The sequence below is a fragment of the Schistocerca americana genome, chromosome 4 (assembly GCF_021461395.2).
Source record: "Schistocerca americana isolate TAMUIC-IGC-003095 chromosome 4, iqSchAmer2.1, whole genome shotgun sequence".
Lineage (NCBI taxonomy): Eukaryota > Metazoa > Arthropoda > Insecta > Orthoptera > Acrididae > Schistocerca > Schistocerca americana.
In genome coordinates, this window is record NC_060122.1 from 91,885,030 (window position 1) to 91,909,301 (window position 24,272).

General features: G+C 44.9%; 1 protein-coding gene across 1 annotated transcript in view; it reads right to left on the reverse strand.

The window, feature by feature from the left end:
• The window catches only part of LOC124613276 (Down syndrome cell adhesion molecule-like protein Dscam2), a 190,338-nt gene extending 174,843 nt beyond the window's left edge, over nt 1-15,495 (reverse strand). The window contains exon 1 of the mRNA XM_047141970.1: nt 15,427-15,495. Within this exon, the coding sequence (XP_046997926.1) occupies nt 15,427-15,495 (69 nt within the window). The remainder of the gene's footprint in view (nt 1-15,426) is intronic.
• Between the last annotated feature and the right edge of the window lie 8,777 nt (nt 15,496-24,272).

The following is a 24,272-nucleotide window of genomic DNA, read 5'->3' on the forward strand; positions in this document are numbered from 1 at the left end:
GAGAAGAAATACACAATGGGCCATGAAAATTGCTACACCAAGAAGAAATGCAGATGATAAACGGGTATTCATTGGACAAATATATTATACTACAACTGATATGTGATTACGTTTTCACGCAATTTGGGTGCATAGATAATGAAAAATAAGTAACCAGAACAACAACCTCTGGCCGTAATAACGGCCTTGATACGACTGGGCATTGAGTCAAACAGAGCTTGGATGGCGTGTACAGGTACAGCTGCCCATGCAGCTTCAACACGATACCACAGTTCGTCAAGAGTAGTGACTGGCGTAATGTGACGAGCCAGTTGCTCGGCCACCATTGACCAGACGTTTTCAATTGGTGAGAGATCTGGAGAATGTGCTGGCCAGGGCAGCAGTCGAACATTTTCTGTATCCAGAAACGCCCGTCCGGGACCTGCAACATGCGGTCTTGCATTATCTTGCTGAAATGTAGGGTTTCGCAGGGATCGAAGGAAGGGTAGTGTCACGGGTCGTAACACATCTGAAATGTAACGTCCACTGTTCAAAGTGCCATCAATGCGAACAAGAGGTGACCGGGACGTGTAACCAATGGCACCCCATACCATCACACCGGGCGATACGCCAGTATGGCGATTAAGAAAACACACTTCCAATGTGCGTTCACCGCGATGCAGCCAAACACGCATGCGACCATCATTATGCTGTAAAGAGAACCTGGATTCACCCGAAAAAATTACGTTTTGCCATTCGTGCACCCAGGTTCGTCGTTGAGTGCACCGTCGCAGGCGCTCCTGTCTGTGATGCAGCGTCAAGGGTAACCGCAGCCATGGTCTCCGAGCTGATAGTCCATGCTGCTGCAAACGTCGTCGAACTGTTCGTGCACATGTTTGTTGCCTTGCAAACGTCCCCATCTGTTGACTCAGGGATCGAGACGTGGGTGCACGACCTGTTACAGCCATGCGGATAAGATACCTGTCATCTCGACTGCTAGTGATACGAGGCCGTTGGGATCTAGCACGGCGTTCCGTATTACCCTCCTGAACCCACCGATTCCATGCTCTGCTAACAGTCATTGGATCTCGATCAACGCGAGCAGCAATGTCGCGATACGATAAACCGCAATCGTGATAGGCTACAATCCGACCTTTATCAAAGTCGGAAACGTGATGGTACGTATTTCTCCTCCTTACACGAGGCATCGCAACAACGTTTCACCAGGCAACGCCGGTCAACTGCTGTTTGTGTATGAGAAATCGGTAGGAAACTTTCCTCATGCCAGCACGTTGTAAGTGTCACCACCGGCGCCAACCTTGTGTGAATGCTCTGAAAAGCTAGCCCCCAGGGGCTCAGCATTCGTTTGCTGGGTACGGGCTTGGCGACCCCGGGGTTCCTGAGCTGGGGACTGGTAAGCGCCGCTAGTCCCCTGTCACCGGAACCTCTAAGCATACTTCAACGACCACCGTGCGGCGCGGCGGTGGAATGTTGTGTGTCTCAGGGAATGGGGATCTTGGCTTGACCGCCCGGATCGCGAGGATGGAATAAACCTCTATAAAAAACCCCTCAATCTCAAGGTGTGCTGCACGCTGATGAGATGCATGGCTGTTGAGGTGGAACAGTCGATAGCGGGCAACCTCTGGGGAACCTGCCGCACCTCAGTTGTATAAGGCTTACCTAGGCACTCGGGGCTCTGTCTATGTGGACTTCTAGTTCCCTAGCTGCTCGTGGGACCGAGATGGATCCTTCGAAATTCTCTTTTCTTCCTCGCAGCGGAAAGGGTGGGCCGCTGGAAGGTTCTAACACCCAGTCTCTTAAGAGGGCCCGTGCAGTCAGTCCCCCTGACTCCGGCGCTTCTTTGAAAAGTCCTGTCTTAGGTAACAGAATGCATTCTGGTAATCCGAATGTGTTTCTCATTGTGAAACGGAAGGAGGGTAGTTTCGAGAAGGTTTCGCCCTTCTATATACAAAAGGGATTGGAGGGAATCTGTGGCTCCTTAAAATCGGTGAAGCGCTTACGTAATGGGACCTTGCTAGTGGAAACTTCCACTTCCCAGCAAGCAACTAACCTCCAATCTGCTAAATGCCTTGGAGAGTATGCCATAGACACCGAACTGCACAGCACCTTGAACTATAGCAAAGGTGTTGTGACATGCCGGGATCTAGCTGATATTCCCAAGGAAGAACTGCAATGTGAGTGGGCTCCGGAAGGTATCGTTGATGTCCAACACATCATGAAGAGGGTTGATGGCACTCTTGTCAAATCTGACTCCTTTATTCTGACCTTCAGTAGCACAACACTTCTTGAACATGTTAAAGCTGGCTTCCTTCGCCTTAGTGTGAGGCCTTATTTCCCGGCCCCAATGCGCTGTTTCAAATGCCAGCGTTTTGGGCATACCACCTTAGGCTGTAAAGGCGATGCGACTTGTGGAAACTGTGGTCAGGCTGCTCGTGAAGGAGTTGGTTGCTCGTCTCCGGCTAAATGTCTTAATTGCTCTGGGAACCACCCTGTTTGGAGTAGGGACTCCCGCATATTTTTAGAGGAACGCAAGGTCCAGGAAATAAAAACAACCAAGCGTATCCCCTATGGTGAGGCCAAGAAGATTTATAAGTCGATGCAACCTCCCACATTTGCTACATCTTTTGCATCCCTGGTACAGAAGCCTACTCCAAAAGTCGATGCCTCAACGCAGACTGAGGTGGTGAGTGTTGGCACTAACACCTGTAGCTGTCAGTGCACTTGCAACGCAGCCAGTGTTCCAGAGCCAGTAGCCCCTACTCGAACGGCAGACAAAAGTGCAGTGGCGGACTTGGTCCAGCCCCTCGCGCCTCCAACAGCTGAGGTTGTCCCCAAGCCCAGTGCGCCACTTACCACTCCCACATCCACTCCCCCAAAGTCCACCAAGCCACAGAAAGCTACTGTGCAGCAGCAACAGCGGGTCAAATCCCGTGGTAAACCATCTGACCATGCGGATGTTGTTTTACGCGAGGCTTCATCTGACTCTTCCCCAGAGTTGATGGAGTACGATGTATGTGTGGGGCAATCATCTCGTCCCACGCCTGCCCCTCCACCTGCTGCGGTCTCCCCACCCCGTCGGAGAGACAGGATGAAGGTGCTACCCCCAACATAGATGGCTCCCATACTCCAGTGGAACTTGCAAGGGTTCAGGACGCATGTGGAGGAACTTCGTCTACTTTCTCAGGGTAGACCACTGTGTCTCTGTCTCCAGGAGACGTATTTCCATCCATCATACTCCCCTGAGATACGAGGCTATACACTCCACAAAAAGGACGACCTGCGTGGAGAGAGAGCTAGAGGAGGCGTAGGTATTTTCGTCAGGACGGACTACCATTCCTCGCCTCTCTCACTTACGACGACTCTACAGGCCGTCGCTGTGTCCGTGCACGTGCGTCATCCATTGACTGTATGTTCACTTTACTTGCCCCCACATGATGCTCTTGATGAAGCGGCCCTCACCGACCTTCTTACACAGCTCCCCCAGCCATTCATTATTTGTGGTGATTTTAATGCCCACAATGTGCTTTGGGGCTCTGCAATTACCTGTCCCAGGGGTAGAGCAATTGAGAGGCTTCTCCTGTCATCCTGTGCCTACTTGCTCAATGGAGGACAGAGTACTCATTTCTGCACGGCGCCTGGGTCGTTCTCTGCCACTGATCTCTCGCTTTGCTCTCCAGCTCTTGCCACTAGTGCTCACTGGGAAGTGGTCGCTGACTTGCACGGCAGTGATCATTTCCCAATCTGGATTCACCTGCCAGATGGCGTGGGCCCCGAAAGGAGACCACCACGATGGGTACTCAGTGGAGCTGACTGGACACTTTATAGCCAGTTGGCCCAATTCGAACACTGTGCGAATGTTGAGGTGTGGGTGGATCATATTACCAAAACGGTCCACCATGCCGCTGCGGCATCCATTCCACAGTCCACAGGCCACCGGAAAAGGCCACCTGTGCCTTGGTGGAGTGACGAATGCCGCTCTGCAATCAGGACCAGGCGTGCGGCTCTGCGGCGGTTCAAGTGTCGGCCGACTGCTGAGAATCTTGCAGCCTTTCGGGTGGCGAGGGCGAGATGTCGCCGCATTATTCGTGAGAGCAAGAAGAGGTCGTGGCAAAAGTTCCTGAACACCATTAATCGTTCCACCAAAAGTTCCATTGTGTGGGAGACCATTAGGAGAATTTCTGGCAGAGGAGGGAGGTGCCCCATAGCTGCTGTAATGAATAACGGCACTCTCCACACAGATCCGCGAGACATTGCCCAGACTATGGCAGCATATTTTGCGACAGTTACTGCAACAACCAGTCAGGATCCAGGTTTCCAGCGCCATAGAGCGGTTGCTGAGAGGTGTAGTCTGAACTTCCAGCCCACCTCTCATGAAGTTTACAACTGCCCTTTTTATATGTGGGAGCTGGATTCTGCATTGTCTGGAGCTCGTGACACTTACCCTGGTCACGACAGGATCCATTACAGTATGCTATGGCACCTCACAATGCGCAACAAAGAAATCCTCCTCGCACTTTTTAATGCCATTTGGGCGTCGGGTCACTTTCCTGACGCGTGGCGTGAGGCAGTTTTAATCCCTTTTTTAAAACCTGGGAAAGACCGCTCGAGCCCAAGTAGCTACCGTAGTATTGCCCTCACTAGTTGCATAGGGAAGACCTTGGAGCGGATGGTCAACCGCCGCCTTGTCTGGATGTTAGAATCCCGGCAACTACTTAGTCGCTATCAGTGTGGTTTCAGGAGGTTTCGTTCCACCTTCGATAATCTTGCCCTCCTGGAGGCGGCTATCCAACAAGCTTTCCTACGCCGTCATCACCTTATAGGTGTATTTTTCGACATCGAGAAGGCCTACGATACCACTTGGCGGCGTCTCATCCTGGAGCAGCTTCACGAATGGGGTTTTCGTGGTTGTCTTCCTCTTTTTATTCAGTCTTTCCTCTCGCCACGATATTTTAGATACCGAATTGGTGACGTCCTGTCTGATCGCTTTGAGCAGGAGAACGGTGTCCCTCAGGGTAGCGTTTTAAGTGTGACTCTGTTTGCCATCGCTATTAATCGCATTACGTCCATGGTGAAAAGTCCTGTCCAGTGTTCTTTGTTTGTGGATGATTTCTCTTTGTTCTGCTCTTCTTCAAGCCTTGCAACGACAACTCGTCAGTTGCAACTTACGATTAGGCGTTTGGATGACTGGGCGCTGAAGAGTGGATTTAAGTTTTCCACCGAGAAGTCTGTATGTGTTCTTTTTAGCCGTTCTCGTTCGATTTTCACCTTTCCTGAGTTGCGCTTGAGGGACACTATTCTTTCTTTTAAAGACACGGTGAGATTTCTGGGGCTCATTTTTGACTCGAGGCTCACGTGGTTACCTCATCTTAAAGACCTGAAACGGCGGTCGCTTCATGCTTTAAGCATTTTAAAATGTCTTAGCCACAGTAGATGGGGAGCTGACAGGACTTGTCTGCTCCAGTTTTACAGGGCGTTTGTGCGATCTCGGCTCGATTATGGGTGCACGGTGTATGGGTCTGCGAGGCCTTCGTACTTAAAGATTTTGGACGTTGTCCACCATGAAGGGCTGCGGTTGGCCACTGGGGCATTCCGAACTAGCCCCATACCAAGCCTCTGTGCAGAGGCTGGTGAACCGCCACTTCATATGCGGCGACGGCTACTTACGGTACGCCAGGCGTATAAAACTTTGTCCACACCGTACACACCTGCATACCATACCGTTGCTCAGCCTCCTCTGGCACGGTTATTTCATAACCGGCAACGTGCGACGCAGCCCTATGGGATTCGCGCACAGGATTGCCTCGCTGCAATGTCTATGGCTGGTCTTCGTGTTTTACGTCGCGGTTGGAGCGGATCTCCACCTTGGCTCCTCCGGAGACCCAAACTTATTTTAGATTTGACTCGTTTTAAGAAGGATGGCACGCCAGATTTTACATTCCAGTCACTTTTTTTTTAACATTTTAGATGTGCATCACGGTTTCACTGTCGTTTACACTGATGGCTCCAAACAGGAGAATTTCCTTGGCTGTTCGGTGGTGTTCCCTGACCATGTTACCCGGATTCGCCTCCCTGCTGAATATACCGTTTTCGCAGCGGAGCTCCACGCGATCCTGACGGCACTGGAGCAGATGCATCGTGTTCGGGGCGATCGATTTCTTCTCTGCTCCGATTCTCTTAGTGCCTTACAATCGCTGCAGAACCTGTACCCGACTGAAGAGATGGTCCAGCTGATACATAGCCAACTGTACTTGCTCCAACAGCGGGGTAAAGAGGTATCCTTCTGCTGGGTGCCTGGTCATGTCGGCATCTGGGGCAATGAACAGGCTGATCGGGCTGCCAAGGAGGCCTGCAGAGAGCAGGATGTGGTCCAGTGTCCTATCCCCTTGCAGTCAGTCATCGCTGCACTCCACAGGAAGTGCATGGAGTTGTGGGAGGACGAATGGCTGGCGGTGACGGCCAATAAACTGCGGTCGGTAAAGTCAACCACTCGGCCGTGGCGTTCCTCCTGTCGGTTGCTCAGGCGGGAAGAGGTGGCCCTCACACGTCTTCGGATCGGGCACTGTCTTCTGACGCATAGCTATTTATTACGGCGGGAGGATCCTCCGTTTTGTGATGCTTGTGGCGTGCACATCTCTGTCCGCCACATTTTAACAGACTGCATTTTATACCGTGATGCAAGGGCAGAAGCACAAGTTGATGGTGATCTGCCCTGTGTTTTAGCTAATGATGAGACGTGTGTGTCTAGGGTTTTTAAGTTTTGTGATGTGTCTGGACTCTGGCCTAAACTTTTAGGCTGGAGGTTTTAGTGTATTGCAGAGTGGCTGACTCCTCCCTTTTTTTCCTTGCGGTCAGCCAGCCACTTCCATCTGCTACATTGTTTTAGCCCCCTCTCTCGTTTTCTTCCTGTGTTGTCCATGTTTTACTGCTGACGCCCTGTTTCATCCCACGCTTCGGTGTGGGTGAGCACATCTTTTCCGATGATTGTTTCCCGTGTTTTATGTTCCGTTTTATGTAAATATTCTGAGCTTTTTTTTTTCCTTGACACCCGTCTCACTATGATACTGAACGGGCGCTGAAGACCTTGCTGTCGTGCGCCCACAAAACCCCTCTACTACTACTACTACTGAAAAGCTAATCATTTGCATATCACAGCATCTTCTTCCTGTCGGTTAAATTTCGCGTCTGAAGCACGTTATCTTCGTGGTGTAGCGATTTTAATGGCCAGAAGTGTAAAAACTTTGAGGTTTGCCGATGACGTCGTAGTACTGTCAGAGACAGCAAAGGACCTGAAAGAGCAGATGAACAGAATGGACAATATCTTGAAGTGAGGGTAATATCCACGACACTATGTTCTAGCCACAAGATGTTAAAACGACCTAAGTGTACATACTTCAAGGAATATTATCTATACTACGTATAAAAAAAGACTGCATCGTGTAAAAATGATGATAATTATTTCATTAATTCTGTAATAATTTAATTTCTGTGCGAATTAAAATTATTATCAGAGAACTACACACATGGACAACGACAATTATAATTTTTTTTGTTATCTGTGATAATTGTGGTTCAGTTGTTCCTCCTGTGCTAACCGATGAACTGTTCGGACGTGAGACGTGTGAGGTCTGTAAAGAGAAAACCTGTGACTATATATTGTTAATTATTATTTGAAAAATAGAGTTGCTATTGTCTATATGTGGATTTGTATTTATTTCAGTTGTAATCCAATCTAATTAATGTTTTTAAGTGTTAATTTTCAGCTCCGCAGTTAGGAGCGCAGCCGTTAGCGCTAGTAACTTACAGCGGAGTTTACTACTAGCTGGTATAATAAATATGTCAGCATTAATCATTGAAAATTATTTTAAATGCTAAAGAATATAGATAAAAGGCTTAAAGAGTTATGTAAATATATTACCTTGATGACATAAATCGACAATAACAATAGACAAATTGACTATCGTCTGTCTGCCGCCATCTTAGTAAAAATATCTCCTTGGCAGTTTGGAATCGAGAATTTTAACAAACATAAATCTTGTTAGAAATAGATGAATGGAAATAAATGTGCACCGGTGGTCCCGAATCTACTTTAAAAGGCAGAATTCAACTCAAATTGAATGTTTAAAAATAGTGCTCACAGCTGGTTCGTAATATCAATTTCTTATTTGCTGATGTCTGAAGTCTAATTATTTCGGACGATTTACATGAAACATTTTAATAGGAGACATACGTCAGTGTTGTGCGCGGGTAGTATTTTGTGACTAAATGTTCCATTTGCTAGAGAAACGTGCTTCCATCTTAAGTAACAGTTGTGTAAAATCTGATAAATGAGATGCGGTTTAGTGTCACTCACACGACTTTACAGACAATATTTCTACACAACGTCAAGTGAAGATTTCTTTAGCAGAGTGACAAATATCAGCCGGGATAATCATTTTTGAGATCAAACGAATTGTTACGCTGACAATAGGTAACTGGTTTTATATTTTTTTGATCTACCTGAAATATCATTTATATGTAATTAAAGTCACGAAATACTATAAACCGGTTCCACCACATGAGGATGTAAGATGAACACCAATAAAAGTAAAACGAGGATAATGGAATGTAATCGAATTAAATCAGGTGATGCTGAGGGAATTAGATTAGGAAATGAGACACTTGAAGTAGTAGATTAGTTTTGCTATTTGGGGAGCAAAATAGCTGATGGTGGTCGAAGCAGAGAGGATATAAAATGTAGACTGGCAATGGCAAGGAAAGCGTTTCTGAAGAAGAGAAATTTGTTAACGTCGAGTATCGATTTTCGTGTAAGGAAGTCGTTTCTGAAAGTATTTGTATGGAGATTAGCCATGTATATAAGTGAAACATGGACGACATACAGTTTAGACAAGAAGACAATAGAAGTTTTTGAAATGTGGTGCTACAAAAGAATTTTGAAGGTCGGACGGGTAGACCAAGCAAGTAATGAATACAATTGGGGAGAAGAGAACTTTCTAATCATGAAATCTTCTCGGGTTTACGACCGAGTCAATGCGTTTTTCTCCGGCTACACTTTCTGGTACAAACTGACTAAATGAAGGAATCTGTTGGTAGGACACATTCTGAAGCATCAAGGGATCACCGCTTTAGTACTGAAGGGCATCGTTGGGGCTTAAAAATCGTACAGAGAGACCAAGAGTTGAATACAGTAAGCAGATTCAGAGGAATGTAGGTTACAGTAGTTACTCGGAGATGAAGAGGCTTGCAAAGGATAGAGTAGCGTGGAGAGCTGCATCAAACCAGTCTTTGGACAGAATACCACAACAACAACAACAACAACAACAACATACATGTTCAAATATGAATGATGCAAGAAAAGAACTGTAGCAACAGAGATGGACTAACAAAGGACTAACTAAAATACAGTGTGAAATAGCTATGAATGAAAGAGCTTCGTATTACTCTATTTTAGTGCTATTCTAGAGATGCTTATGTATTATTACGTTCTGAGGTACAGTGTTGTTGTTAAAGGTTACAGCACGCAAAAAACTATGTTCTATTGGATTAACTATAACGACATTCTTACAGAATCGTTAACTCACAGAGTTTGCATTGTTCCCATCAGTTCGCTTAACGAGAGCAGTGCTGTGACAACATGGTGACGGAGCAAGAAAAGAGTTTTGTGTGTTGGAATATGCGATATGTTTATCTGTTACAACAGTGCAGCGTGCATTCGAAAGGGTTTATGTGAAACAACTGCCAAGTAAACACGGCACTGTGCATTGGTATCGACAGTTTAAGGAGGCTGATTATCTCTGTAATCAAAAAAGTACCTGTCGACCAAGGGTGCCACATGCAATCTTCGGGAAGATGAGGGAAACTTTTCAATGCAGTCCAAAAAAAAACCAACGGTCCCTGCATGCCACCACGAACTCTGAATCCTGCAGCAAACTGTGTGTAAGATTTCGCGATGGCATTTACATTTCAAACCGTACGCTACGGTCTGCAACGCGTGCAACAAGATCGGAAAATTGTGGGCTTCGCCTTCAGTCTTGTATCACAATGCAGAAAGCACTTGAGGATGAACATTTCTCTTCCAAGTTGATAATCAGTGATGAAACAACCTCCCATTTCCCTGGAAAGGTTAATCGCCACTATATGAGAGTATGGGTCACTGGACATCCTCATGAAATTGTGGCGTTTGAATGAGATTCACCGAAGGTTAAGCTTTTCTGTGCAATGCCATAGACGAAGCTGTATGGCCCGGTTTTCTCCTGTGAGATGATTCAGATGGTTTGAAGTGGGTTGAGCTGCATAAACGGTAGCCACCAGAGAACTTCCGTGTGGCCTTAAGGCTTCGCTGCAGGAAAACATTACTCCAAAACGTTGAAATGTGTGTGGGTTACTAAGGCACCAAACTGCTGAGGTCATCGGTCCCTAGACCTACACACTACTGAAACTAACTTATGCTAAGAACAACACACACACACCCATGCCCGAGGGAGGACTCGAACCTCCGGCGGGAGTTGCCGCGCAATCCCTGACATGGCGGGCTCTAACCGCGAGGCCACTCCGCGCGGAAAACACTGCTCCATGGACACAAGCTGCCGATTTGCTGTTCCAGAGGTTGCCCCTCAGTCTGCAAGATCGGGGCAGTTGCAGAGGGTGGGCTTACTGGTAGTTGGGAGCTCCAACGTCAGGCGCGTAATGGGGCCCCTTAGGGAAATGGCAGCAAGAGAGGGGAAGAAAACCAATGTGCACTCCGTGTGCATACCGGGGGGAGTCATTCCAGATGTGGAAAGGCTCCTTCCGGATGCCATGAAGGGTACAGGGTGCACCCATCTGCAGGTGGTCGCTCATGCCGGCACCAATGATGTGTGTCGCTATGGATCGGAGGAAATCCTCTCTGGCTTCCGGCGGCTATCTGATTTGGTGAAGACTGCCAGTCTCGCTAGCGGGATGAAAGCAGAGCTCACCATCTGCAGCATCGTCGACAGGACTGACTGCGGACCTTTGGTACAGAGCCGAGTGGAGGGTCTGAATCAGAGGCTGAGACGGTTCTGCGACCGTGTGGGCTGCAGATTCCTCGACTTGCGCCATAGGGTGGTGGGGTTTCGGGTTCCGCTGGATAGGTCAGGAGTCCACTACACGCAACAAGCGGCTACACGGGTAGCAGGGGTTGTGTGGCGTGGGCTGGGCGGTTTTTTAGGTTAGATGGCCTTGGGCAAGTACAGAAAGGGCAACAGCCTCAACGGGTGCGGGGCAAAGTCAGGACATGCGGGGACCAAGCAGCAATCGGTATTGTAATTGTCAACTGTCGAAGCTGCGTTGGTAAAGTACCGGAACTTCAAGCGCTGATAGAAAGCACCGAAGCTGAAATCGTTATAGGTACAGAAAGCTGGCTTAAGCCAGAGATAAATTCTGCCGAAATTTTTACAAAGGTACAGACGGTGTTTAGAAAGGATAGATTGCATGCAACCGGTGGTGGAGTGTTCGTCGCTGTTAGTAGTAGTTTATCCTGTAGTGAAGTAGAAGTGGATAGTTCCTGTGAATTATTATGGGTGGAGGTTACACTAAACAACCGAACTAGGTTAATAATTGGCTCCTTTTACCGACCTCCCGACTCAGCAGCATTAGTGGCAGAACAACTGAGAGAAAATTTGGAATACATTTCACATAAATTTTCTCAGCATGTTATAGTCTTAGGTGGAGATTTCAATTTACCAGATATAGACTGGGACACTCAGATGTTTAGGACGGGTGGTAGGGACAGAGCATCGAGTGACATTATACTGAGTGCACTATCCGAAAATTACCTCGAGCAATTAAACAGAGAACCGACTCGTGGAGATAGCATCTTGGACCTACTGATAACAAACAGACCCGAACTTTTCGACTCTGTATGTACAGAACAGGGAATCAGTGATCATAAGGCCGTTGCAGCATCCCTGAATATGGAAGTTAATAGGAATATAAAAAAAGGGAGGAAGATTTATCTGTTTAGCAAGAGTAATAGAAGGCAGATTTCAGACTATCTAACAGATCAAAACGAAAATTTCTGTTCCGACACTGACAATGTTGAGTGTTTATGGAAAAAGTTCAAGGCAATCGTAAAATGCGTTTTAGACAGGTACGTGCCGAGTAAAACTGTGAGGGACGGGAAAAACCCACCGTGGTACAACAACAAAGTTAGGAAACTACTGCGAAAGCAAAGAGAGCTCCACTCCAAGTTTAAACGCAGCCAAAACCTCTCAGACAAACAGAAGCTAAACGATGTCAAAGTTAGCGTAAGGAGGGCTATGCGTGAAGCGTTCATTGAATTCGAAAGTAAAATTCTATGTACCAACTTGACAGAAAATCCTAGGAAGTTCTGGTCTTACGTTAAATCAGTAAGTGGCTCGAAACAGCATATCCAGACACTACGGGATGATGATGGCATTGAAATAGAGGATGACACGCGTAAAGCTGAAATGCTAAACAACTTTTTCCAAAGCTGTTTCACAGAGGAAGACCGCACTGACGTTCCTTCTCTAAATCCTCGCACAAACGAAAAAATGGCTGACATTGAAATAAGTGTCCAAGGAATAGAAAAGCAACTGGAATCACTCAATAGAGGAAAGTCCACTGGACCTGATGGGATACCAATTCGATTCTACACAGAGTACGCGAAAGAACTTGCCCCCCTTCTAACAGCCGTGTACCGCAAGTCTCTAGAGGAACGGAGGGTTCCAAATGATTGGAAAAGAGCACAGATAGTCCCAGTCTTCAAGAAGAGTCGTCGAGCAGATGCGCAAAACTATAGACCTATATCTCTTACGTCGATCTCTTGTAGAATTTTAGAACATGTTTTTTGCTCGCGTATCATGTCATTTCTGGAAACCCAGAATCTACTATGTAGGAATCAACATGGATTCCGGAAACAGCGATCGTGTGAGACCCAACTCGCCTTATTTGTTCATGAGACCCAGAAAATATTAGATACAGGCCCCCAGGTAGATGCTATTTTTCTTGACTTCCGGAAGGCGTTCGATATAGTTCCGCACTGTCGCCTGATAAACAAAGTAAGAGCCTACGGAATATCAGACCAGCTGTGTGGCTGGATTGAAGAGTTTTTAGCAAACAGAACACAGCATGTTGTTATCAATGGAGAGACGTCTACAGACGTTAAAGTAACCTCTGGCGTGCCACAGGGGAGTGTTATGGGACCATAGCTTTTCACAATATATATAAATGACTTAGTAGATAGTGTCGGAAGTCCCATGCGGCTTTTCGCGGATGATGCTGTAGTATACAGAGAAGTTGCAGCATTAGAAAATTGTAGCGAAATGCAGGAAGATCTGCAACGGATAGGCACTTGGTGCAGGGAGTGGCAACTGACCCTTAACATAGACAAATGTAATGTATTGCGAATACATAGAAAGAAGGATCCTTTATTGTATGATTATATGATAGCGGAACAAACACTGGTAGCAGTTACGTCTGTAAAATATCTGGGAGTATGCGTGCGGAACGATTTGAAGTGGAATGATCATATAAAATTAATTGTTGGTAAGGCGGGTACCAGGTTGAGATTCATTGGGAGAGTGCTTAGAAAATGTAGTCCATCAACAAAGGAGGTGGCTTACAAAACACTCTTTCGACCTATACTTGAGTATTGCTCATCAGTGTGGGATCCGTACCAGGTCGGGTTGACGGAGGAGATAGAGAAGATCCAAAGAAGAGCGGCGCGTTTCGTCACCGGGTTATTTGGTAACCGTGATAGCGTTACGGAGATGTTTAATAAACTCAAGTGGCAGACTCTGCAAGAGAGGCGCTCTGCATCGCGGTGTAGCTTGCTCGCCAGGTTTCGAGAGGGTGCGTTTCTGGATGAGGTATCGAATATATTGCTTCCCCCTACTTATACCTCCCGAGGAGATCACGAATGTAAAATTAGAGAGATTAGAGCGCGCACGGAGGCTTTCAGACAGTCGTTCTTCCCGCGAACCATACGCGACTGGAACAGGAAAGGGAGGTAATGACAGTGGCACGTAAAGTGCCCTCCGCCACACACCGTTGGGTGGCTTGTGGAGTATCAATGTAGATGTAGATGTAGATCACCGACGAGAGTCGCCAACCAATCACTAACTAGAGTGGCACAGGGAATAGCCGGCCGATATGCTACTTCCTACCGATCATCTTGCCTTCCAGTCAGCCACCAGAGTAGCACAGGATAAAATAGCCGCTGGCCGCGGTGGCCGTGCGGTTCTGGCGCTGCAGTCCGGAACCGCGGGACTGCTACGGTCGCAGGTTCGAATTCTGCCTCGGGCATGGGTGTGTGTGATGTCCTTAGGTTAGTTAGGTTTAAGTAGTTCTGAGTTCTAGGGGACTTATGACCTAAGATGTTGAGTCCCATAGTGCTCAGAGCCATTTGAGCCATAAAATAGCCTATTGTACAGCCACCCTCTTCCATAGCAACCTTTCTTCACATTGTCCAATGACATTCAAGATGTGTGACGTCGATAGCCACCAGATAATGAAAACAGACAATATATATGGGAAGACATTCACCAGTATCCAACAGTTAACCGCACTGAAGACGACAGTACGAAGTCGGTCGAAATGTCGGTAATTTAGTTACTTTAGTGATTCATAATCGTGTGGAGTAACACCTAAAATTATTTTATTCAAAATTATAGTGATAATTTATTGCAAATACCATATACAGATTAAGTTTCTATGATGTCTTTGTCTGATATTAAAATAACTTATAATTTGACTCGTTGCAAATCCCGGAGAATTCCCTTGATGACATCTATGGAACACGGTGGATAAATGAATGAATAATAATTGAGCGAGTGAATGACTGAATTGGGCGGTGGAAAGGCAGGATGTCGGGTATACAGATGTCTCCTTCCTAACGTCACAGAGAGACTGCAAATGACTCAAATCTTCCTCATGGTTCCTTGTATGATGGCACGTGGCCCATACTGACAAACCGCCAATAATTACATGGAATTCCAAACAGGGGGAGAGTTGTAAATTTGTTGTCAATGTAATCAAATTCTCAAGTGCGAGAGAGTTTCGATGCATTATTTCATCCAACCGTTCGTCAAGCTCTCAGCAGATGTTGACACCGTTAACACATCATTTCCTGGTCGCCGGTGGAAGCTTTTGCAATCGCCTCAGCGAGTTGCCTGTTACAGTGAGAGGCGATTTTTCGCTATTCCCCCTAAATGGTTGGATTTTCTCTTACAACGGCTGCGGCCTCCACCGTCCATTGAAGAAAAAGTTCTCAGTGTCCTGGCAAGAGGTAACACTTTATGGTAGCGCTTTATCTCATTATTTCCCAGTGATCTATTTTTAGACTCTATTGTTTTTTATTTTATTGCTAATAATGCGGGAACTGATGTTGAATTTCGTTTATTGTATTATAAAACTACATTTTTGACAGCAATTGTAATTTTTTATTACCGAACACACGAACATGGGATTTTTCTTATATTTTAAAATCAGACCACACTTGCCGCAAATGCAGCACATTTTTTTAAAAAATATCTCTATGTTTATCAAATACTTCTTACTGTCTGTCGATTCTCGTCGTGCAGGAAAAGATTCCTGCAATAATACTGCAAGTAAATAATTTGCCATTATTGACCTACATTATTGTTTAGCATGGCATGTGAAGACAAACGATCTAATAAATGAAAAGCACCAGTTTGTTTTTGTTCTACAATTATTATGTTGTTCCACCAAGAACCGACGGAAGATTCTGTTAACATGACAAACGATCTACTTCTAGATCATTGGGATAACACAGCTGTAATAAAAGCAACTGCACAATAACGTTCAGTTCTAATAGTGAAGTTTGTGAGTGAAGTTTACTTTATTCAGTGTAGCACGATAAAATTTGATGTCTTTATTGTTCCTCTGGATACTGATGTTTTGACAGATGAAGGTGAGGCAGACGATGGTGCAACAGGTACTGCGATTGTTCTGGATGTTCCTGGATCGGTGGAAGTTCATTTTCAAAGTACTGAAATACGTGTCTGGGGAATGTGGACAGTGAAGTAATGGGTGCTAAAAATTAAAAATAGAGTAAATTCAAGAAAAAAGAAGAAATTTTGCAGACAGCTGTCGACCTACAGTAAAATGGAGCCTATATATATATATATATATATATATATATATATATATATATATATATATATACTGCAAATCCTAAAAATGACGTGTCAGCTGACGCAGGTCTAGAAGAAATGAAAACCAAAGTAAATGATCTCACGCCATGTGAAGTTGGAGAAAATTTCTTCAGTTTCAACAATGCGTTTAACTATGCCATGAAAGAATCAGTCGATATGCAAATGGTTCTAAAAATGTATATGACTTTTCTTTCGACGCAGAAGAACTGGGAGTATTCCTAGGTTTACTACTTTTGTCAGGTTACCACGGACTTCCATTATACAAACATTATTGATCTGAGGACGATGACTTCGGACTGGCGATCGTCAAGAGAGCTATATCAGGAAATAGATATTAGAAGATAAAATAACCAGTCACTTCAATTTTAAAGATCACGCTCATGATAACATAAATGACAGAACGTTCACGGTTAGGCCACTAATTACAAAGATGAACGAGTCCTTCCAGCAGTCTGGTGTAGTCTCGGAAAATTTGATGAAATGATGTGGAGTATTATGTTCATCACACACTACAACAGTTCACTCAAGGCAATTCAGTTCGATCTGGCTACGAACTATGGGCATTATGTGCTTTTAATAGATACTACTTCAATTTTGGCAAGGAAGTGACAAACAAAAATACTGACTTTAGTCTTGGATCTAGGATAGTGCTAAATACGCTTGAGTCTATTGAAAATCCTCAGAGCCACAATATTTACTTCGAGATTGGATGGTTCAAATGGCTCTGAGCACTATGAACTTAGAACTACTTAAACCTAACTAACCTAAGGACATCACACACATCCATGCCCGAGGCAGGATTCGAACCTGCGACCGTAGCAGTCGCGCGGCTCCGGACTGAGCGCCTAGAACCGCTAGACCACCGCGGCCGGCGAAACATTGGAGTACAGTGCGAGAAAACAGAACTGAAAAGCGCGCTCTTCAAGAAACAAGGTAACTGGAAAAATTGCCTATACACTTGTACTTTGCAACTGTCGTAAGTGGTAAAATCCTGTTTGTCAAATGGGATGATAATGAATGCGTCTGTATTGGCGCGCCAATTTTGATACTGCAGAGCCACTCGCTTCAGGAAGTAGCTGGAGTGGAACATTTAAGCAGAAAACCAACATCCAACAGACAAAGCTTGCAAAGAATTACATTATACGAGTGGGTACCCAAAAAAACGGAATTATGTTTTAAAAGCTAAGTATTTTCAAATTTTCTACGAAACAACCTTATCCCATTCAAAATACGCTCCGTTACAAATAATAGAATTCCACTGTTCGATACATTTTTTGTAGTCATCTTTAGAAATGACTGACAGCTCCTCCATCGTTTTTTCCTTAACTTCTTCAGTGTTGTCAAATCGGTGCCCTCTCATGCCCCTTCTCACGCGTGGAAATAAAAAATGTCGCACGGAACCAGGTCAGGCGAGTAAGGTGCGTGGCGCAGCAGAACCAAGTCATTTTTTGACAAAAACTGTCTAACAGGGATGCCAGTATGCGCACGTGTGTCAGAACTCGAGGAACAAACTCCGCAACCCTATTCAATCCCAGATTTTCTGTTAAAATTCGTTGCACCGAGCTCCACGGTAACCCACTAATCTCTGATAGTTGATCAATTGTCTGTGACCACAAACTCTCGAATTATTTTCAATATTTTCGTCGATTCGGACAGTTGATGGACGTCCAGAACGAGGATTGTCATCAATCGACATGTCGCCATTTTTAACGCAAGAGTTTTTCCCATAGCGTCATCCTGGTAAGCTATTTTCAACATTAAAACAGTTTCAACAGCATTTTTTCCGAGTAGGAAACAAAATTTCACAGCTGCACGTTGTTCACATAAACTTGCCAAAATAAAAAAAAGAAACAAGGACAGAACAGCTCTAGCAAAAACAGTTACTGCAGATGCAGCCAGGTCGACAACACAGGCGGCATTAAACTGGCAACGAGTTGCGTTATACAGCCTAGCGGAAGAAATGCGTACTACACAAGCTCCGCCCACAGCAATGTAATTCCGTTTTTTTTCGGTTGTACACTCGTAAGTATGTGAGGAGTGGAACATCATAACTGGCTTGTTGGGAAATATGGCATTTCATAACTTGGCAAGAAACAGTATCGGGCTCTGTTTAGAAGAATAATTGGTATGGATACTGTAAGCAGCTGGGTCATATACTGCATGCTACATGGAGCAAGATCTCTGGATTTATTGGAGTTCCGATGATAACTTGCTGTCCAGTATATGTAGATGGCTAACAACCACAGAGGACGATGTCCCTTATCAACACCAAGAAGAGCGTTTCAGGAAGCGTGATATGGGAAGGAGCACTTTATGTCAATGCATAATTCCCAAAGACATTGTCAGCTTTCTGGTTGCAAAGGCATACCACTGACATTTTGTAAGAAATGTAACATTACCCTTTGTTGCAACTGCTTTGAACCTTACCACAGAGAATAAGATGGACAATTCTAAAAAAAATTAATAAATAGTTACAACTGAAAAATCATTGGTTTTTACCATGATGTATGTAAACTAAATTTTAATAGTAATACAGCATTTTCTTCTAAAAGTGACAGATATTTGTAATACAAAAATATAATAATAATGCATTCTATAATGAGTATATTTAAATTTGTTTAGTAGATGTAATTTATATTTATATATAATAAAGTAGTAATAATTTACTTATGAAAATATATATTCAACAGAAATGCCACAACGTAAATGTTTGTATTAACATCAGATGCTGTATCATCCCAGTGATCTATTTGCAGATGAAGCAATTCTCTTTATCCGAGTCCGCTAAAAAATAAATGAAGGGTTTATTTATGTTCCTTGATATCACTGTATTATATAAACATAGAAAAACATCCTGATTCCCCCGCACCACCACCCTCAAAAGATCTGTGTTGTAATTGTTTAAGCAGGAACTGGAAACGGTCAGTGTGAATGACTGCATGCTGCTCCTGGTTTTGATTCGCTGAAAGGCCTACATGGAGCGGTGTGGAGCGATCGCAAAATCAATGAGTCACTGGCAGCCCTCTTGTGAGTAGAGTGACGAGTCGTGTGCCCCCTGGGGTGGAGTTTGCGTTTTAAGATGCTTATAATTTTAGTTTCCGAAGTATGGAGTCAGTGATTCTTACAAGGGAACCTCCCCATCGCACCCCCCTCAGATTTAATTATAAGTTGGCACAGTGGATAGGTCTTGAAACACTGAACACAGATCAATCGAGAAAACAGGAAGAAGTTGTGTGGAACTGTGAAAAAAATAAGCAAAATATACAAACTGAGTAGCCCATGCGCAAGATAGGCAACATTAAGGAGTGTCTGAGCCCACGAACGCCGTGGTCCCGTGGTAGCGTGAGCAGCTGCGGAACACGAGATCCGTGGTTCAAGTCTTCCCTCGAGTGACTACTTTATTTATTTTCGCAAAGTTACGATCTGTCCGTTCATTCATTGACGTCTCTGTTCACTGTAATAAGTTTAGTCTCTGTGTTTTGCTACCGCACCGCAAAACCGTGCGATTAGTAGACGAAAGGACGTGCCTCTCCAGTGGGAACCGAAAACATTTGATCGCAAGGTCATAGGTCAAACGATTTCTCCACAGGAAAACACGTCTGATATATTCTATACGAAACTGGTGACGGCATGTGCGTCACAAGACAGGAATATGTTGTCGAATGGCGAATGGGTAAAAAGATTCTTCTACCTTGCCCGATATAGGATTTCTTGTGGATGTGATAATCACTCCCAAAAAAGTGATGAAAACATAACGGACGGACAGATAATAACTGTCTGAAAATAAAAAATTAAAATTTTTCACCCGAGGGCAGACTCGAACCAAGGACCTCTGGTTCCTCAACTGCTCACGCCAACCACAGGGCCACGGTTCTCCTGCACTGAGACACTCCTTGATGTTGTCTATCTTGCCCATGGACTACTCAGTTTGTATATTTTGCTTATTTTTTCATAGTTCCACACAACTTCTTCCTGTTTTCTTGATTTATCTGTGTTCAGTTTTTCAAGGCCTATCCACTGTGCAACTTATAACTAAATCTGAGGGGGGTGCGATGGGGAGGTTCCCTTGTTAGTAATCAAACAGGTTATGTTTCGGTATAGCAAGCCGACATAGCATTCGAGAGTGCATTCTGTGCATGGGTCCCAAATTCTGATGAGGCCTATCCCTCTTTTCCCGGCGAGTGTTGTGGATTAGCGAGCATAGAGTTGTTCGGTAAACAGAGACACGGCAGAGCATAGCTTGGAGCCTTTGCCTAGCTGGAGCTGCATAAAAGAAACGGACTTGGCGAGGGCTAATGCAAGCTAGTAATTTTCATTCGCTTATATTCAAATTTGAATTTTTGACTTTCTTCCTACTGACTTCCAACTACACTGGTGTACTAAACTTAAAGACGAAAGTAACTTCCACATGACGTTTCAGTGCCAAGTACCGTAGGTGATGTAACTTGGAGTAAATTATACAGGAAGAACTGCTCCAGTACATTACAGATGGAAGTGGAAGAAATACGCAATGAGCCGAACAGAAATGAGACTTTTGTTCAAAGATAATAATTACCTGATGTCACCGCCGTTTATGATGGTCAGCTGGACGCTGAAAAAGACAGGACATGGTTCTTAACACAGTATGTGATCATCTTGCATAGCAACATATACTCTGCAACATGATCCCATGCTGGCCACAAGGTTGGTAAGGAGCTGTTGTGGTAGGACGTTCCTGTCCTCAACCATCACATTTAATAGCTACTGAATAATCGTAGGTGCATGTTGACAAACACCAGTCCATTTACTGAATATCCTCTCATCCCAAGAGCTGCATCACTTGTCATCCATAAAAACGAAGTCAGGGCTGAATACATCTCTGCAATGTACCTCACACATGATCAATGGGATTTAAATTGGGGGAAAGGGAAGGCTGTGGCATCAGCTATCAATACCACCTCGTGACGTATCAGGGTTGGTAATGGAATGGAAACTTTCTGTCCAGCACAGATAGCTGTCACATGAGATCTAGCGGACCTAATGGTGCGTGCCTGCTGAGCCACGCCTCCACCAACTCTGTACTGCGAGCGTCCTCTATAGGATGGCCGGCAGGTGCCACTCAACCCACTGGCACTTACTTGGAGCCACTTTGTTATGGGAGGCTACACAGACGCTGCCTAGTCGCGGCGCCGACGCCATCCTCTGTACTTCAGTACAGAGAGATTCTTTCTTGTTGATTCCGAGATAGCTGAACTCTGTTTCTTGCTGCATTATTTGTAATGAGTCTTGGGATGCTTGGAGAAATCTTGTGTTTGTTGTGTTAACTTGCGCGCCAAGGCCGCGTCAAGTGTCAAGAGATCTTCTCTCGCTGTACCCAGTGTAGACAACGTTAGTGTGAGAGTGTGGATGACTATGTGCGACAGTGTGGATGACTATGTGTGACAGTGTGGATGACAGTGTGCGGCCGCATCGAACTGCGCAGGTGGAGTAGCTCTTGGAACGACAGGAGATTTGGCGAATGGACTGGCACGCTCGTCCAACTAATTTAAATCCCAACCAGCAGGTGTGGCATGAGTTGGGGAGACGTACTGCAGGACGTTCACGTGCTCCAGCTACCGTCCAGCAGTAGTCAACCGCGCAGGTGGAGGAATGGAACTCTCTACCATAACGACTTCTCACCAACCTTGTGGCCAAAATGGGAGCACGTCGCAGAGCGTGCATTGCTGTCCATGGTGACCCTACAGCCTTTTATGAATCATGTCCCATCTTTTGTAATCTCCAGTGAGTAGCCATCGTAAAGGCAGTAATTGCAGTGTAATTATTGTCTGTGAACAAAAGTGTGATTTCTGTTCGTTTCATCTCGTATTTCTTTCATAAACCTCCTGTTATGGACAGTAGCAATTATTTCTACATAAAGTCCAAGTTTCATCAAGCTATGTTACTTGGCAGTGACACATCATGCGAAGATTACTTTCATCCTCAAGGTTTGCACATCAAGGAACACACATCAAAAAAGTTTTGCATCACCTCGGTTCCAAGAACTCCTGAAGATAGACGTTGACTTTGGATATTGTATCACAGACCTTTGACTGTTCAGAGATGTAACTAAAACCGATCAAAGATGTAAACAGCTATGCATGAGCAGCGCCTATTAGACGGAGGAGGTCCGATAGCCAATCAGTTCCAGTCATTCCACCAGGAAGGATGTACACCGTTCGTGTTATCTGTAGTTCAACCATGCCTAGATGGTCAATAGCGCGGTTCGATCGCGTCCGCATTGTTACTTTGTGCCAGGAAGGGCTCTCAACAAGGGAAGTGTCCAGTCGTTTTGGAGTGAACCAAAGCGATGTTGGATGGAGGAGATATAGAGAGACAGGAACTATCAATGTCATGCCTCGCTCAGGCCGCCCAAGGGCTACCACTGTAGTGGATGACCGCTACCTACGGACTATGGCTCGAAGGAACCCTGACAACAACGCCACCACGTTGAATAATGCTGTTCGTGCAGCCACAGGACGTCGTGTTACGACACAAACTGTGCACAATAGGCTGCATGATGTGCAACTTCATTGCCGACGTCCATGGCGAGGTCCATTTTTGCAACCACGACACCAACCAACACGGTACAGATCTCCCCAAACAACATCTCAAATGGGCAGCTTAGGATTGGCACCAAGTTCTCTTCACTGATGAGTGTCGCATATGCCTTCAACCAGACAACCTCAGAGACTTGTTTGGATGCAACCCGGTCAGGCTGAACGCCTTAGACACACGTCTGTACAGGTTCCGGAACTCTCGGAACCGAAGTGACGCTAAGCCTTTTTGATGTGTGTATATTTGTTTGTTGTTGTTGTGGTGATTATCGGCGAGAGATGCTAGTAACCATCTGGAGGTCCTGCACTGACTGCCAGTGGTGAACGTTGAAACACGTATGTAACGCAGCAGCGATGGCGAGGCATTGTAGCATCTGTGACCAGAGAGTATGCGCTTGACCGCGCGAGTGTTGCGAACGGTTCTCAGTCAGTAGCAGTAGTTAGTAGCAGTCAGTCAGTCGTTGCGAGTCGGTCAGCAGTCGTTGCGAGTCTGTAGCTCTGTCTAGTTGAGAGCAGTACTCAGTCTGTAGTCGTCATGCAGAGCGGTCGGTCAGTAGTAGCAGCCCAGTGCGGTTGTGTGATGTAGGCGGTCGGCAACACTGGTCAAGATGAGGACTAAGGTATACTGTTAATTAATATAATCATTAGATAATGAAAAATTTTATTTATTGTAATTATTCTCCAACAAGTCTCCCAATAATAATTTTTTTTATTTCAAAAGCATTTTCTCAAAAATTTAATTTTTTATTGAACTCAAGATTTCGTTGCACTTCCCATTTCATTCCACTTCTTTTGAAGAAAAATTCCACTAAAAATCACAAAAAAAAGAGAATATTATTATTTGCAATGCAGTTCCTCCAAGCGGTGCGCAACAACAAGAGCAGATATGTGACATCCATTTATTCTGAGGTAAGACTTTAATTCTGATTGTTTTACACAGGGCCAAAGACCGATATTTCGGTTTAATTGTATTTTCTTGTCACTGAACGGACTTTAAATTTTGTGAAGAATTTATATTTGAGTCAGATTGCGTATTTCACATTTTTGTTGCCATTGTCAGTACATTTCATTGTGGGCAGGTTACGCTTAGAGCAGTGTCCATTAGCATTCTTAAATAATATTGCCCATACGTTTTCAAAATTATTGTGGGGAGGTTACACTTGGTTCCCATTTCTATTAAGTATTGCTTTATTTTCTTTAAAAATTACGGTGGGGAGGTTACACTTGGCGACACCCAGTCCAGGATCGTATTTCGTTGAGAGTCTTTTGAGCGACAGTCAGATATCTGCTCTTATTTGCTTAGATATAATTAAGATTTGGCGCTACGCTTTTATTAATCTTGTGACTTTCTCTCTACAGGTTAACGGCAATTCGTTGCTCTGTTGTATTTGTGTGTTGCTTTTGCATTGTGCTTATTTATTTTCTGAAAAATTGTGACTATTGTAAAAATGCCGCGAAAGACTGTGAATAGTGTATCGCGAGGTATTTTGAATGAAATTACCGACTCAAACAACGTGACCAATAGTTCTTGTGACACGCAGTGTAA